Source organism: Pagrus major, chromosome 16 (assembly GCF_040436345.1).
Source record: "Pagrus major chromosome 16, Pma_NU_1.0".
NCBI classification, from domain to species: domain Eukaryota; kingdom Metazoa; phylum Chordata; class Actinopteri; order Spariformes; family Sparidae; genus Pagrus; species Pagrus major.
This window is the reverse complement of record NC_133230.1, coordinates 21,443,150-21,461,567: the sequence shown is the minus strand read 5'-3', so window position 1 is coordinate 21,461,567 and position 18,418 is coordinate 21,443,150. Positions and strand designations below refer to the sequence as shown.

Genomic DNA, 18,418 nt, shown 5'->3' with positions numbered 1-18,418 from the left:
TAGGGAGGTAACTGGGTTCAGGGGAAGGTGGAACAGACACAAAAACATAAATAAAATAAATTATGAAAGCATTTATACACACACACACACACACACAAACACACACACAGGGATACAGATGCGTAGATATAGATACAGTATGGTTACATTGACAATGACACTTCCATATGTGTTCAACAGCAGCTGCCTGACACACATTGCTTTATGTGTGTATCAGTAATGCTGCAGTTTAAACAGACTGTGTTTTACCTGTGCAGTGAACCTGGGACAGATCAGCTGTGCATGGCGCGCAGAGGTGCACATCTGTTGTGTTTACTGTCACTGGTTGTATACCGACAGGAAGCAGGAGGAGTTTAGTGATCACATACTGTATTTTGGAGTTGGATAAACACTGAATATTTAGAAGAGAAAATTGTCTTTCTTTTAGCTTTTGGCCGCATTTGATTACTGGTCATTGCGAATATCTATTGAACACTAGTGGTCCAGAAATATGATGGTGGTCCTCATGAGGCTCCAAATTATTCACTACTTTAAAGAATTTCTGGTGTTCATAACAATAAAACACATTAAAAAGCCATTGCGTATTTATTTCAGGACACGTTAGACTGTGGTTGTCAGTTTTTCTGTATTGTTTCCACAGAACAATAAAAAGACCATCCCTTTTTGCAATTATAATTAAATCAAGTGACACATCCCAATGGGTTGTTTATCCTCCTGATCCTAAATAATATTTCAACCTCTTTCTTGCCCCTATCTTTAAATCCTGAATCTAATGCGCTTAGTTGACCCCAAAAATTGACACAGGATTAGAAATATTAATATTACATTTTAAATCCCTGTTAACGTGTTCTTCATGCGAAAAGAGCAAATCCTACAAGTATTTTATTATTTCAATATAATGAAAGTGATTGTGGTCAAGTGTCTGCCTCTCCAAAATGTTGATTTACTTAGAGGGGAGGAGGGCAAAAAGGAGGATCATGAAGTGATCAACTAAAAAGGCCACAATATCAACACAAAGAAAGATAATAATCCGGAGCCAAGGAGATTAAATTGTTGTTGTTATTCTTGAGGTTGAGGGGATAAGGGCAGACGGGAGGTTGTGTTTCCTTGTCATCTTGAAAAAGCAATTTGTGCGCTGTGTAGGACACAATAAACCATCACAACAGAAAAGCCCATCCATCGCCACAACATGTATTGCACCTTGTAATCCTCCCATGGCACCACTTATTTAAAATCATTGCTCCATTTTTGTTATAGTTGCCTGATGAAGAATATCAATTTGAATTAAGACTTAAGAGTTGTTAAAGGAGACAAACAAATGCAAATACCATGAAATGAAATGGCTGTTACCAAATTGGCTACAACATCAACAAAAGGCAGACCATCTGACGGCGCTCTGAAAATTGATTCCGGTTAAATTTACAAGAAAATTGGGTATTTGCGTATTGTTGGGTTATTGTTACCTTGTTTTTGCCATGTTAACCACACATCCTGCTTTGTGTGACTGAAATAATGTGACAAATCACACACAAATTCAATAATGTGATAAATCACACACAAGTCCAGAAATGAATAGCAGTTAAGATTTAATGCTACTGCGAGGCGTGCTCTCATCCAAAATGTTTACACAAAATAAAAGCATTTTTCGTTCTCCTCCTAATTGTCACTCTCACTACATTCTTTTATCTGTGTTTTCCCTCATTCACTTTCTCATTTCGTTCTTTATTCTAGGGAGCCTCACAGGAAACAAATTACAGGAAAATGACAAGCGACAACAATAACTCAATGACAGATTTCAATAGAGGCAATATGGTGAGATTGTTTTTGAAAAGAGATTGTATTGGTGGGGGATGAAAAATGAACACGGGACATAATATGCACCTTTTAAAAACAAAATAATTTATATTTTGATGATGACCTGCACTTGTTTGCTATCAGCTGCTGAATGTGGAGAGAACATTTCCACTTTTACAACAGCAATTCCAAGTCAAGTGGTGATGTTGGTGTAATTGTAACCTCTCCCGAAACACTTCTAAAGTTAATACAAGCTGGTAAGTGTGTAATGCATGTGGAGTTTAATGTGGTTTGACCATTACACATACTGCACGTAAAGCTTCGATGAGCATCGCACAAGATGCAGCGTTATCTTCGGCATCAAGCGTCAATCAGTGTTCTCATCCCTCTCACTTCACCCACAACATCAACTAACACTAGAACCAGAGTAGATAGCAGTAAAACCATGGTCCATTCAGCAATTATTCACAGAGTCTTGGACTAATGGTGCTCTGAATGCACAGACACAGCAAATGTAGGGAGTTAGTGGACCAGCAGTAATGGCCCCATACAGAGCATGTGTTTTTCTATGTGTGTGTGTGTGTTGGTGGGGATGGGGGAGAAAGCATCATCTATAACTGATTCACAACAAGCTCAAACATGTCTAATTATGAATCCAGACTACAACTGTGGAGACCAACTCGCTCACTTCACCCCTCTCCACCACCCTCTCCGTCTCTCTTCCACCCTCTCGTTCCCTCCCGCCCGAGCCGGGCTCCATATCAGGCAGATGAAAACATAACCTGTCACATTCCATCCCATTAAACCAGCTATGAACCATGTGGTCTACTCACATGGAGGAGCGAAGAGAGGCAGGGAAAGAGACGGTGAGAGCAGTGCATCTGGGTTCACTCAGAACTGATGAATTATTCACAGTCTTTATGGTAATGTCATTTTAATGTTAAAAATACTGACAGATATGCAAAAAAGAAACATACTGCATGAAGTGGCATGCTCAACATAAGCTAACACCACATACAGATATACAACTGCATTAAAAACATTTGCACATCTAACATATCCATACTGCACATACTGTACACAAATATAAAATGTGTAATTATCCTTTGCAATATCTAATGCATTAGAGAGCTCTCACTGAGCCCCCAAATCTGTGCATTAGAGGTTTTTTTTTTTTTAATGTGAGTCCATCAGATGCCATTTGATGTCAGGCAGAGAAAGGTAATGACAGTGCACTCACTTGCACAGTCATTAGCCCCGCTTAATGCTGGGAATTAACACAAATTAAGTGAAGTTAAGTACATGCATTAGAGGAGCTTGTTTGGGGAGAGCTTTTCACTTTTTCTGCCTAGGGCTGGCTGCTGCCTCGCATGTACGGCAAAGGCCACACAACACTGAATCATACAAACACATAGCCACATTCAGCTGATAAATTACTACTTACAGGGCAGGTGGTATATTCATTGAGGACTGATTAGCAGCAAGGGGGAGCTAATGGATCTCTAAGGACACCTAGTGGTCACATTAACATCACTGATTCAAATTGGTGGAAGAAAGAGTACGTATTAGGAAAAAGTCAGAAGCTCAAGTCAATATAAAACATTTAACTACATGAGAAGTTGCTGCAGAAAACAATTGAGTTCTTTCCCTGATTTATAACATTTATGCCAATGTTGACAGATGGGAATAAACATCCTATTTAATGGAGGCTTTCATCACAATTATCAGTTTAAAAGTCCCAGAATGAAAAGATTTTAGTCGCATATTATAGGCTGTATCCTCCACATTTAAGGCTCAGACTGGTGTTTTTGTTAATTACAGGACTACTAGATTACAACACTAAACTGACAGGAAGACCAGCAGGATTATGATCTCATGTTCAGCAGAACTAACATCATAAATATCCAGTTACAACACACACACGAGATTTGCCTATTAGCCGAAACTGCGGTGGGCTTTATCGAAAAGAGGCTAACATGATGAAAATGACAATCTCCGAAATCCATTTGGACCCTGTTCAAGATTACATCTTTATCTGAGCGACTGCAGATTATTGTCCACAGAGAGGTGTGCTAAAGCTGGATTATCCACTTGTTGGGGATGCGTTTGACCCAATGGATGCAGCGTGCCACCCTCACACGCCCTTACATCTGTGGGTGTTTTTTCACTTGTTTGGGGCCAAGGATGGGATAGCAGTAGCAATGACACCAAAACCTCTCATCCTCAGATTACCACAGTTAGTGATCCACATATGTGGGTGGAAAATAAGGTCACAGTCATTATACATGCATTTGAAAGGGATGCACTGCAATAAACCTTCAACTAGCCAAATTTTCTTTAACCCTGATCATGTTTTAGTTTAAGCTATTTTCAAAAACTGCAAAGGTGATTTTTGATGTTTGATATTTTATTTCTTTATTCATCACCATATAATAAAAGCAGAGGTACTTGAAGTGTCCTATGGTCTGACTTTTTCCTCATTGAATGTACAAATGTAGGCAATGCTCATATACATTAAGGCACACTTACACTTAGCGAGAACACCTTCATGAAATTATATCCTTAAACAATTTGATGTAAGACCAAACCACGGTCAAGGCTGTCCCATGTGTTCACCTCTGGATTGATCGCTGATTGACAAGTATCAGTGCATGCTTCACCTCTTCTGGCTGCTACATGGGCGGAGGTTTGCCACCATTTGGAAATCTGGAATATAACAAGGATAAAACAGTCAAAGAGTATTATCTTTTACTGTGGGAAAAATTGAAAAAGGAAACACATTTTAAACAATTTTATACATTTGAATAACATTGTCTCATTAAGCCAAAACATACAGTTTATAAACAGTATTTTAATGGTAATTTTTAACGTTTTAAATTATTTATTTTTTAGTGGAAATAATCACTTTTGAGAGGAGAGAACATGGTTTCGAGTGCAGTGTTTCATTTTGCCGGAGACTTTTGATAAAATGGTTACTTGAGCTTAAATGAGCTATAGTTTCAGGCAACGTGATTAAACAATTGTGGAAAAACAGTAAATAGATCTCTCACATTTTAGAGAAGCATAATTATTTATCTCTTGAATTCTATATTAACCAACCTGCTGTCTTGCTCCTGGATGGGATACGTGATGATGACTCTGTTCCCGTCTGGAAGAAGGCCTGTGGTTGTCGGGTTGTTTCCTGTCCTTCGAATGTGTCCAAAGGTGATACCAGTTTGGCCACTTCGAGCACCATTACTGTGCCTGTGCTTCTTGTCTGAATTGGTAATGAATACAAAGGTGTGGCTTAGATATACACACACACAGTTTTCTGATATATCATTATACTAAAACAGTGAATCCTTATTCCTGTATTAGAACTTGAACAACAGACTGTTTGAAATGATCTTCAAGATGAATCACTCACGCTTGTCAATGTAATGAGATTGGGCCTCGTCCACGTTACTTGGCAGGACATCGTGCCCATGCATTAAGTTCTGCAGTCCTGTACTTATTCCTCTTATTGGGGTGTGTCGGGGCATGAGGGGGAGCAATCCAGGTAGGTTTATTTCAGTGGCAGCAAGAGAGGCTCCAGGGCATTGGGAGCATGGCTTTAAGAGAAATATTAAATAGCGAGCATAAGGATGAAGATGTAATACTCCAGGACAGGAATACGTTACGAGCAGATATTCAGATAATGTGTAAAAATTATCTCCTCAGGGCCTCCAGAGCCAACTCAATGTCTTTGGCATCACTGTATGCATCCTGTTTCTTTTTTCTCCATCTTCCTATATTTACTGCAGTGTGTCTGTTCCACCTAAACGCTTGGCAGAGGATTGGTGATTAAATGGCTTGTTGTTCCACATATATGAGCATCCTATGTAGGGGAATAGTAATTACTACTCATCAATAATGTTCAAATTCAAACAGCAGTGGTCGCAGGCATAAACTGAGAGTGACAACTGAGATGGCAGTGATGAGAGTCAATAGGGGGAGGTGTGTTTGTGTTTTTAATGAGAAAACCCAGGATCCCTGCTCTGTCATTTCCACATCTACGAATAACAAGCAGAGGGGGTCGTGTTGACCTGGCTAATAGGGGGTAAATCCACTGGTGCATTATCGGCCGGGCACATTTCATCTAATCAGCAGGATGATGCCAGCAGGCTTAGGCTGCTTTTAATTCAGAGCTGCAAGAGAATTACTGCCCTGCTCTCTCATTACATGAACATAAAATCAGAAGGAGTTTGATCCCGGATTTTCTCTTTATGTTGGTGTAGTGTGGTTGTCATATTGTTTCTTCCAGTTGGACTACATCTTACACGATAGACCCATTAGAGCTTTTAACAAAAATAAGGTTTGAGTTCATTTTCAGTCAGTTTCAGGAAGTAGAGTAAGACAGTGTGATAATATAAGATTCCTTTCCTGCAAACTAACCTTATTCCTCATCCTACAAACTTGTTAAAGCATAAGTAAAATGTCATTATTTTTGATATGTAGCCAGGAGTTTAGAGAAACTGGGGTCAAAGTGTCCCCCAACACTCAAGCACAAATTTATGTTTCAACTTGATGGTTTAAATTGTGTTCCCCCTCCACACAGCAGGAAAATAAATTATTGAGGACAAATGCTTGAGCCTTAATCTTTATTTTTATTATTTGTTGTCCCTAAAGTAGTCAAATTTAAACACTATTGTGCCAAATATTAGAATCATCTTGTAAAATGCTGACCATATTTACGCTTTTTTTTTAATAAAATTTTCCCACCAAAGTTGGGAATAAATATATCATACCAGCCAAGATTAGGTTGTGAAAAAAGGCAGATTTGCTGTGGTATCTGCAAATGGCCCACCCTAAAAGTTCCCACGCCCGTATAACCCTACAACACAAATAAAGTAGAATAAATAAAAGGATATGAAAGTAAAATTCTAATCAGACTGAAATTGGCTCCTCGGCTGTTTGTTTTGTTTGCGTATTTAGCGTGTTTGGTAATATCGTTTTTCCCTTGTGCTTAATGGCGAAGTTGTCCTGACATAGCTTACAAACAGCATGGTGTTTGCTGAAGTGGCTAGCAGTTAGAAAGGGGAAGGTCTCGTACCAAGTGGAGTGAAATTTGCAGGCGTGTTTCCTCTCGGGACTTATTTCATTCATTTTCAGTGGCAAACCGAGCGTAGCAGATAACACATCAGGCAGAGTCTACCTCTGCCTCGGGATTGGGTTGCAACGACACATATTCCACACAAAAACTGAGAAACACCCATTCATTTTGTATCACTAAAAAACAGGAGATTAATAGGAGAAATGACTGGAGAAAGGATTAAAAATAAGGGGGGTGTTGGCAGGTATGAAAAGGTGGGACATGACCTCCATGTCCTCCTCAGTAATGGCTACGACCCTGTATATATATATGTGTGTGTGATGTGTGTGTCTGAGTATGCATGTTGTGTGCAGTTCTTACTGGTTGATCAGTACTATGGAGTTCAGCCCTGGTCCTTTCCTCCAGGGTAACCATCACTCCATCCAGCACCTGCAGCTGAGACAGACGGAGCACCACTGCTGGTCTGTAGAGAGAATTTTTGGCCACCTGAAAGAAAAAAAGCACCATAAAAAGCCCAGTAATAAATGCTTCAGTGAAGCCTGCCTTGCGACATCTGGGATAAATATGATGCTATGTGGGTCCCAATGTAGTTATCATGTTCCCAACAGCTAATCCAGTGACCTAGCTGACAGCAGCAGTTAGCCCAGCTGAGGGCATCCTCTGGCCCTACATATTCAGCCTGTCCAGTCAGAGAACTTGATGTTCCTATTCCTCTAGGACACTGCTGCTGTGATAAAGTTGCGCGGGCATGCCAATGTATGTCCAATGGAGTAGAGAAGCGAGACTTTGGCGAGGGAACATGGGTGAGGTAGCAATCTCATGCTGTCAACAGCAGGAGGTATTGTCTCTGGGGTGGCTGTTGGCCTCTACCCCCTGGCAGGATTAAACCCTCCGATGGGAAAAGAAGGGGGATGGGGTCAAGCAGTGTAGAGGCGACCACAGCTGAGCATGGCCCTGTGGACGACAAGGAGGCCCTGGGCTGCAAGCTCTGTTCAGGCCTGATCCATGAGCTCCAGATGGGTGATGTAACGGGGCCAATAGCGTCCTGCCATTTGGTCAACGGATTTGTCTCTGATGCCGGCCAGTTTGAGGCACAGCAGATGGCCCATCATGTAATCGCTTAATTTGGAACCATAGAGTTACACTGGGATAGTGATTCGGATTGTGCAAGTGAGAAATTGAGCCTGTGAGCATGCTTTTTGATCATTTGTTTGCGAGTGACAGAGTTCAAAGTGTCCAGTGACTGACGGCTAGTAGATTCAAATCAAAGCTCATAACAGCAAAACAAACCTGCATAATATTTGTCCCAGCTCCCATCACTTAAAAGTATTTAATGCACAAACACTTATAATACTCACAGGATTGCCAACGATGGAGAGCTCTGTCAGTGAAGGAAGGACTTCTAGTTTGTCAAGCTCTGTGATGTCCTACAAAAAGGCAAGAAAGAAATATTATCTTAAGTTCTTTTTCCTTCACTGACCCTTCATTTAACCTTTCTTTCCCTCTGGTTGAAGCCTGCTGTGGGTTGATAATGTAGACATATGCAACAGGGCTAAACTTTCATAATTTAGGTGTAGAGAGGATGGAAGCAGCTGATGAGAGAGATTACATGTGTGAGCTCTCATTAATCTCATGAGAGAGTTTGGGCACGCTACAGGGCGTGGGGGTGTTTTCTGTCATTCCCAGGTTTATGGCTGCACTTGGCTGTGATTCAAAGATGCCCCCACTGTGAGAACTGTTGCGCTAGGATGATTGCTGTATTTGGCGTCTTAATTGAATGCATGAAAACATTAAGGGAGTGAAGAGAGGCAGGAACTGGCAACAAAAGTGCAAATCACTCGCCCGGGGTGAGAAGGAGATGCAGATTGAGAAGCTGATTACACGTTGTCCTGATTGTTCACCTCTTTCTTCAAACACACGGCCGTGACCTTCAATCAAACTTGATTCTCCCTAATGCTACCCCTCACATGCCGCAGTGGGGTGGCAGTGACTCATGATTACTATACTTAATGTTTTACTTTGCAAGTGCAGGAAAAAGTAATATGGCTGCCCGCTGAATGAAATACATTCTTAAACATCTGACACATTCAGCATATAATCCAATCAGTGAAATAAAAAAAAACTGCACAAAAGCTGACTATGACCTTGGTGGTCACTTCAGGAAATTACTGTGGTGTGAGTCTTTTAGACAGTTTCATTAAAACATCCAGCTATGAGGAGGCTGCTGTTGCTGGAGAAGAATACCTGCAGCTTGTTCTTGCCAAGAAAGAGCTTGCGGAGCTCAGTCAAAGGATCTAGATGGTTGAGCTCCCTGATCCGGTTCTCTGCTAGGTGCAGTTCTAGCAGCAGGCTCTGGGCTATGAAAGAGTTATTGGCCAGAGCTTTGATCCGGTTCCTGTCTAACACAAGCTCTCTGAGCTTTTGAAGCCCCTCCAGTCCTTCCACCTGGCTGATCTCATTACCTAGGGAGAGAAGAGCTTATCAAAACAATAGAGAGATATCTGAAACAATAATGTAATATTTCTATAGATAAAATAACAGGGTGAATTGCACACCCTAAACAAAAAAAGGCAGTGTTTTAAGGCAATATAAACATTTGTGGGGAATTTTTTGTTTGCCCCTGGTGTAAAAAGCACTGAAATTAAAGAGACAGCTTTGAAAGGTTTCTAAGCAAAAAAGGAAGAAAGCACAAGTAAGGTTTGCTTTGTGGGCCAAATCACCCTGACAAAGCAAAGCTCAATCAAAAGCCATCAAAAGCTGTTGAAAAGAAAGTCAGTCGTTCTTTTCTCCCACCTGGCCTGAGGTCTATGGGAGACTTTGCTCTCAGTGCTTGCCTTTTCACAGGCTCTATACACTGCACTTTTACCAGGCTTTGTGATGGACGGGCGCTACGTCAAACCATACGTACCTTGAAGAAAGAGCGCTTTAAGATTGGTGAGCCTGCTGAGCTGCAGATTGGCCATATTGGAGATTCCATTGTGACTCAAATGCAGCACCTCCAGGCTGCCCATCAGTGGCTCCAGACTGCAAGTGGGCCCAGTTTCCCTTAAACAGACACAGAATGACAGTTTGCAACCTCTGTGGTTAAATGAACATCTCTTTCTCTATCTCCCGCTGCCTCATTTAACTGGCCCGACATTGCAGGTGCCAGGCAAACAAAAGCATGCCCGTCCATAAAAGGAAAATGTGGTTCGATGATCACTTGGTGATCCCATGATATACTGACAATGTAGAAACTTAAAATATATAAACCAAGATTTCAGTCTTCACTTTATCTTAGGGATAATATATGTAGAGAGAATGAATATTTACTCATTTTGAATTAAATAACATTATCTTCAAACTGTGTTTACATATGGATTTTATTAGGGTTAAATGGCGACGACTGTGACAAAAATGAATGATGTAACTGTCAAGAGACAGCTCATACATTGGCTGGTCAGTGCTGCCCCCTAATGGTTACCGTCTACACATTCAGGTTGTAAAGAAATATATGAATTACTGACATAAGAAGTTACCCTTTGCCTTTGGGTGGGCCCTGTTGGCCGTAACCACTGGATTGAACTTTGCTGTACAGTATCTGTTTGTTTGTCAGATGATTCTTCTGTCTGGGCAGGATGGACTCAATGTGGTTGTAGTTTAGACACAGAGCCTGTAAAAAAAAGAAGAAAAAAAAGAATTGGAAATAATTGATTTGTCCACAGTTCAGGTGCAGTTCAAGCCAGCGTGTTGATTTATGTGTGATTTGTACTTTGATCTTAGGCAGGTAGATGATGCCAGAGAAAGAGGTGAGGTTGTTGTGGTCTAAGTTGACACTAAGTAGGTTACAGAAAAGGTCTGCTGGACACAGATCAACCGTCCTGTCGAGACAAAAACACTTTTAATTAGCCTAATTTTTCAGCACAGTAAATCACTGTAATCATGGTCATTTTTGGACGTGTGTTGTTTTTATCTGTCTGCACAGCCAGGTTATTACCTAATGGAACAGGACTGCAGGGTGAGGCAGGTGATGTCTGTGTAGTTTGAGTGGCCCAGCTTCTCTGTTACCATGTCACTGGTTAGTCTTCCTCCATACATATCCTTTGCACTTTTAAACTCAGTTACCTCCTGGAGAAACAACAGAAAAGAGTTGGGACTGATCAGATCCAAAGTCAGTATCAGATGACTATACTGCGATTAATTCACTCATCGGATATCAGGCTGATCCATGTATAGATTCCATTTTATGAGGTTTTTATGACTTATAAATATGTAATTATATCTGCAACTAATGATTATTTTCATCATCTATTAATCTGTTGGTTATTTTCTTGGTTAATCGGTTAGTTTTTTGGTCTATAAAATGTACCAGCAGATACAGATAAAAGTAAACACAAAACAATGGATATAATTATCATGATTACAATATTTGAGCAGTTCGACTGGTTGCTGGTGTCCGTACATACCACTGCAATTCCATCCAGAGCTTTTAGAGAGGGAAGATGGAAAACAACATAAATCCGATAGTTTTCCAGTTTCTCCAATAAAGGATTCCCATAAAGGTCCAGAATGATGAGATTTGTCAATCCCTAACAAGAAGAAAGAGAATATGAGCTCAGACAACACAATCAACATAGTGGGAAATTCTTAAACCTAGTGTTATTTCCCTCCCACTTGCCTTCAGATAGTAGATGTCTTGTGACGTAGAAATTTGGTTGTTGCCGATGTAGAGCTCAAGGAGGGAGCGAACTCTGTGGATGCCATGCAGGGAACTGATACGGTTGTTCTCCACAGACAGGAAGGACAGGTTGGGCAGCTGATCTAGGACTGAAGCATCCAGACTGGACAGCTGATTGCCATCTACGCTCAGTTTATTTAGGCAGTGGAGTTTTGGCAGGCCTGAAGAAACAGAGCAGACAAGGCAACACAGACAGAAATAATGAAGGTTGTGATGGATCTTAATGCTTTAGTTTTCCAGCTTCATTGTAAAGTTGATGGTGTGACTGACCACCGAGTGTGCTGATGTTGTTGTTGTTGAGGGAAAGCTCCTCCAGCTTGGAGCAGCTGTCAAGACCCTCCACTTTAGAAATGTCATTATCATTAAAGGAGGCCCAACGCAGGTTGACCAGCTTATTCAGATTGATCAGTTTGGGAATCCTCTGGCTGTCCAGATTCAGGGTGGTGATCTGGTCAAAAGTTTCACAAAAGCATAAAAGGTTTTAAACATGTTTTACATTCTAAATTATAATTGCTGCAGCAGTTTTCCTAAACCTTGCTTACGCATTTTCAGAAATCATTCATTGCTCACCTTTGCAGTCCAGTCTATGTCCAGTTCTTGACTGAGGCCCCAGGATGCAGGACTGAGAAGACACAGGAGCTGGGCTGTTGACAGCTGGCTGAGACTGCGGGGACGCTCACTGTTGGTCCGTGAGTGAGCCAGAAGAGATGCCTGCGAGGAGAGTGTCAACAGGTCTGATTGAATTACAGAACATCCTGAAATATACAGGTAGATCCTTCAGGTGCGTCCTTCATTAGAGCATGTTCCTACTTATTTGTATGCAATAAATCAACTATCTGTATGTGTAAGACCTTAACCTGGTTAATTTTGCATCCAGCAGCCATCTGAACAGCCTCAGCAGCCTCCTCCTCTGCAACCATCTTATCGTCCAGGTGTGTGAGAGTAGTGAGATGGCCCAGTATGGTCATTCTGACTGCTTTGAGCTGAAAAATGAAAATGGCTTCACTCTATGCCTCATCAATGTGCTTTGCACAGCGTATTTTATTTGCTTTTATTGTTAGCATCACGTACCCTGTTCCAGGGGTTGTATCGGGTGTCAAGCTTCAGCAGAGCAGGTGTGTGTTTTCTCAGCACAGCGGTATCCTCTCTGGCCCTGGTCAACTTGTTCCAGCGCACGTCGAGCTGTTTGAGCTGTCCCAACGCCCTCAGCCCTTCCAGGGTCGCTATGTTGTTAAAGCTAGCATCCAAAAACTCAAGGTTGGGCTGCGATTCAAAAAATTCAGACCATAAATAGGATCTCTATTTTGCATGCTCAAATTGCATTCAATATTACAGAGGAAAGTTCCTCTTAAAATGCTGCTTTAGTATGACAAACTATTTAGTTTCAGCTCAATGAGGATATTTTCTGTTGTCACTTTTACCATGTGAGAAATGTCATCCAGGCGTGTGAAGTCATTGAAGCTGATGGTAAGATGCCGCAGAGCTGTGAGGCGGGAAATCTCCTTTATTTTGCTCAGACTGTTGCCATGAAGGTTCAACACCTGGACATTTAATATAATAAAGATAATTCATTGTGAGCAAATGAAATCAAGTGCAAATGAAGCAGACCATTGAGTACTTACAGTGATCTGACTGAGGACATTGGCTCTGGCCACATTAAGAAGAATTTTGTCATCCAAACTCAACAACGTGGGCTGTGGTTTCAGCACAGGTTCCATGTTGAGGGCTTCCTTGTCAAGGATAATATCGTTGGAAGAGATATCATGTCTGCCTGTGCTGTGGCCCAGCAATGCAGGTTGTTCTCCATCCTATAACAACACATCAAAAGGTTTAAGCGTGTGAATTGGCTCGGCACAAAATTATTGTCTTGTGGTAGAGGTGGCAGCGAGAGTGGAGACACAAAAATCAGAATGATGTTTTATCATCTGTGAGTCTTGGTTCAAACTCACGCTTCTGAGTTTTGATTGCGTCAGAGCTCAGCATGACAGAGGAATTGTTTTCACTACTGTGATTTGTGCTCAAATTACATCTTCAAGACACACCAATGGAAAATACAATTAAAAAAAACAGATAATTACCCCAGTGATATATTCAAAATATATGATGTACTCTGGCAGGACAAGCTCATGTTCGAACACAAACCACTGTCTTCGTCTGGGACCGCACTCAGGGCCAGTGTGTGTTTTGGAGAAGCGAGGTCTCTCTGAATGAAAAACACAGAAAGGCAATGACATTGACAAAACAATGACTAAAAAATATTTTTTTCATGTGTTGTGACATATTACATACCTTCACTCACTGCAGTTCTGTATTTGGTGTCCACATTGCGATACACAGAGTAGAATCTGGGATAGCTGCTCCTATCTACCAGATCTCCCTCTTGAATAGGCATGCTGTGGCCCACGAACACTTTGGAAACAATGAGCTGACCTACAGGGAAAAACCTTATGCTATTAAGAGGAAAAAAAACAGTGTTGACAGCTATCAGGACATAATACTATGAGCAAAACTAACTCACCATGCCTGAAGGGGATTGTATCTTCACTGTGCTCGGAATCATCTTGGCTGGCCTGGCGCAGTGCGTGTTCAATTCTGGGCTGTTCGGTCACACTAAGGCTATTAGATAAAAGTATAGCACCCTCTACTTCCAAGGCCTGGTTCAAAAGTCAACATAGTCGATGTCAGAATGTTTTGGATTTAATGTGAAAATAAGAAATGGCAGATTCTGTTCGGATGCATAGCACAAAACTAGGTCCACAGTGTTTGACACTAATAGAACTTTTCCTTCATTCTACTATTCTGTGAATTATTCTTAATAAACAAACATAATATTTAGACATTTTTGCAACTGCTGTTCAGTACGTATGTTAACAGGTATACAGTGATCTCCCTCTTAATGCTCAGTCGAATAAACTCCCAGTGATGTGCTTTCGTGTTGTCGGGTGGTGTAATTGTAAAACTAACAATTGTAGCAGTGTACACACCTTATATTGTTCTGCTGCTTTGAAGCCTTCCTCTACAATGCGCAAAATTTCCTCCTTCTCATTATTTTTCTCAGGGTCAGCTATGTAGAACAAGTACTCCAGCCAACGCCTGTAATTCCTGCTTGAAAGGTTTACATTAGATTCAGACTGACAAAGGATGGTCGTGTTACAGTTACAATGATGACAATAGTGATGCTGAACTCAAAGCGTGATTATAATAATTTTATCTAAATCTAGTTTAACTTACTGTGAAAAGGTAGCAGACTTTTCGCTGGTGAGAAGGGTGTGAAGTTTGTCCTCAAAGCGAAGTCTCAAAGCACTGTTGTGGATGCGGATGACTCGATTGATCTTAATCCCAGTGATATTGTGAACCTTAAAGTCTGACTGAGAGAAGCGGGACAGCAGGAGGTCGCAACAGGAAGTAAACCTGTTGGGTATGTAACATAAACTATGAGTTTTGTCCTCTGCAACTAAGAATTCCATGATGAATGTAACTGTGATTAAAATTACCAAGGGTCTGTCGGGCAGCCCTCTTCCAAACGAATATTTCCAACACTTTCTAGCTCCATCAGCAGAAACTGGACAGTATATTCCATCATGTTTGTGGCTTGCCCTGAATCCTGCTTATACCAGGCTTCAATCCTGAAAGTAGAAGAAAGAACATTATTTTTTCACACTGGGACTGTTTTGTTGATGTAGTAACATGTATGAAGCACTGTAAAATTCTCCCTGTAAATTATTAAAATATACAGACTCATCCAGCCTCCTCGTCCATAGCACCAGTCTCTCCTTCAGTGCTTCGATCTTGTTGAGGACTTTGTGCTCCAAGGCAGGGTCACGACCGTCAGTGGTTGGGTCACCTTCAACCAGGTGGGTCAATCCATCCTCTGACATGCAGGCAGACTTCTTACAACCAGCTGGCACCTTGGAGAGCTCACGTTCAAGCTAGGTGTGCATCCAAATGAAAACAGCTCACTTCACTTTGTACAATAACAGCAAACTGCAGGTGGAGATTGAGACGACAAAATAACTTGCTAAATAAATTTAAAAAATGTTTCAAGGGTTGTACATACATTCTTGATGGCTTGAGTGATTGTTCTTATGCATTCTTCGGGTAGCTGTAGCATAGTTTTCTTCCTCTCCGTCAGTCTGAGTCGGGCCTCTGCCAGGTTCCTCTGAGCAGTGCGTACTCGCATGTTGTAGTACATCATTTTCTTCATTACTGTGGACTAAAAGAGAAAAAGGCAAACAAAACACATGTATGCAAAATATAACAAAAGCATTAAAACCTACAGAATCTAATTTTATGCTACTTAAAAAGCTTTCCAAAGATGTTAAATGTGTCCAATTGAATTAAAGGGAAATGTGCATGTGATGCATAAGACATCATACATTTTTAATTAAGGAAAAGTATGAAGAAATTGTGTCTTGGATTTAAATATTTCACTCATTATTCATATGACTTGTAACATAACTGAAGCATTGAAACAATCAAATGTAGAAAAGATATGTGTGAAGTTGTGAGCCTCTATCTTCAAAGGAACTTTAAGGGAAACATGATAAAAAAAATACCCCAGACATGTTTTTAAGACATATATAAAACACTACATTGACAAATAATTTGTTTCTGATATAGTTTTCCACACACAAAAAAAGTTCAGTTCAAGCAAATCATTAGCGATCGACATAATAAAAAAAGTATCCTCTCAATAGTCAAACTCAGGTGAGCTCAATTATTGTAACGCAGGGGTCCTGCTCTTAGTACCTCAGCTGCTTCCTTGATTTGCTTGCTCGAGACGTCATAGGTGTCGAGTCGCTGCAGGCCCGGCACGTGATAAAGCACGTGTGTGGCATAGTTACACAGCAGACACACTGGGTTTGGGGTAGACGTGGGGTCCTTTAGTGCTAGTTCTCGCAGATGGGGTAAGCGGGCAAGCAGGGTCAGTTCCTGTTACAACAACAGAATAGTTCATTAATAGGGTTTCTCTTAATTCTAAGACTCAAGTTTTGCCATAAACACACATTTTTCTCAAGAATAGATTAAGCCCTTGCATATTTTTTTCAAAGAGATATCACTGTCAACATTTTTATTGCTCTGCCTAAATGATAGAACTGTCTGGGGTCTTTTTTATTCGTTAGGTTATTTTGGGCAAAACAGTTTTTAAATATGAAATGTCAAAATGACAAAGGAGGATTGCAGGAACATGATCTTGGGTGTTAATCCAATCAAATTTAGAGCCACAACACCTGTTTGTGTTGTCAGAATGACCTTGAACAAGACAATGACTCTGCATAAACACTCTGAATTGCATGTCAGCTGGAGTACATGTCTAAGATGTATTACTGACTAACGCAAGCTCACACATCAAACAACTCTTATATAGTCTTTTATTCTTCTTTTTTCACATAGATGCAATAAAAAATGTATATCATTGAAATTATGCTGCTCAATAACTCAATGAAGGTCTTGTGCTTTGTAGACTTGATTAAAAATCACAACTGGCTGAGACCCCGACATTTCACAAAAAATCGTACATGCCTTCTCTTCAGACCAAGGATTTCTAATAAGATTAGAAAATAAGTGGGAAAACTTTTTAAACAAGGGATTTGAAAAGCATATTTCTGTTTTTAATCTTACCTTAAAGGAACTTATCTTGTTCCCTGACAGATTAAGATTCTGAAGGCTGGCATTAGGATCAAGGCTATGTCCTTAAAAGAAGTAAAAAATTATTTTATTTTTTATTTTTTCAAACAGCTCACTGAATCTCAATGAAACTTGGCAGAGAAAATACAGACAATTCTAAAAACCCACCAATCTTTTCAATATTGTTGTCAGCAAGGTTTAGTTCTTTGAGATTTTGAAGCGTGTTCAAGCCCTTCAGAAACACACACACAAGCACGTTATGACACCTGAACATGCTACTTTGACAAAACATGAGCCAAATCAACAGTAATTCATAGATAGATAGATAGATAGATAGATAGATAGATAGATAGATAGATTCGCAAAAATGTATAGTCAAACCTGTATCTGAGTTATGCAGTTATTGTTGAGCCACAGGACTTCTAGGCTGATCTGCAATTCTAAATTATTTACTTCACAGATTTGATTATCATAGAGGAAGAGTTTCTCTAATTGCAGACAATTCTGTAGTCCAGATATTTCCTGCAAAATGAGAAGATGAGACTAATTATATGCATAAATATATGACATTTCACTCATACAGGATACTGTTTTGGTAAATCCATGTGATCCATGTATGGAAAATTTGTTGTGCAATCACTCACAATATAAACCACTGTACTGATTCGAGACAATATTAACAGTGCCAGTGTTGATTAAAAATCTCACCAGCATAACAGACTTACTGTCAGATGGCACTCAACTACCCAGAGCTCCTGAAGCAGAGGACAGCACTCAAGTGCTTCAATGTGTTTTATGTTCTGGCCCACGATGGTAAGCTGGCACAGCCTTGGGAAGAAGGAAAGCCCGACCATGCGAGGAAAACCAGAGAAGAACATCTCCAGGGAGGTGATGTTGCTTCCTTCTTGTGCAATTTTGTCATAGGACACTGCATTGGCCATGCACTGTTGAGAAAAGTATTCATGTGACAGAATAGCTTATATTTAAATAGGCCTAAGAAAAATAATAAAGCAGTGAAAACAATAAAGTTAATTAAAATGAAAAACATTTCACAGCTGATGAATTCAGCTGTTACTGGATACTAAGCTAAATACCATTCGTTATTAAAAGCAAATGAATGGGAATATTATACTCACTAGCTCTTTGACCACCTCCTCGTCCCCACGGTGCTTCTGTCTCTCACTCATAGTCTATTGGGACACTTAAGA

General features: G+C 40.4%; 1 protein-coding gene across 1 annotated transcript; it reads right to left on the bottom strand.

Moving 5' to 3' along the window:
* Positions 1-4,344: 4,344 nt before the first annotated feature.
* lrrc9 (leucine rich repeat containing 9) lies at positions 4,345-18,110 on the bottom strand. The gene is made up of 31 exons (XM_073483260.1): positions 17,936-18,110; positions 17,592-17,732; positions 17,379-17,442; positions 17,205-17,275; positions 16,332-16,514; positions 15,640-15,795; positions 15,321-15,511; positions 15,077-15,208; positions 14,814-14,993; positions 14,567-14,684; positions 14,101-14,236; positions 13,872-14,012; positions 13,661-13,785; positions 13,205-13,390; positions 13,004-13,123; positions 12,654-12,845; positions 12,440-12,565; positions 12,153-12,293; positions 11,853-12,030; positions 11,523-11,743; positions 11,311-11,433; positions 10,842-10,972; positions 10,617-10,725; positions 10,384-10,517; positions 9,774-9,910; positions 9,110-9,327; positions 8,224-8,292; positions 7,226-7,351; positions 5,201-5,384; positions 4,894-5,050; positions 4,345-4,500 (listed from the first exon to the last, which is right to left on the bottom strand). Exons 1-31 carry the CDS (start codon positions 18,086-18,088, stop codon positions 4,467-4,469), a joined length of 4,377 nt encoding a protein of 1,458 aa, XP_073339361.1. The 5' UTR covers positions 18,089-18,110; the 3' UTR covers positions 4,345-4,466.
* Between the last annotated feature and the right edge of the window lie 308 nt (positions 18,111-18,418).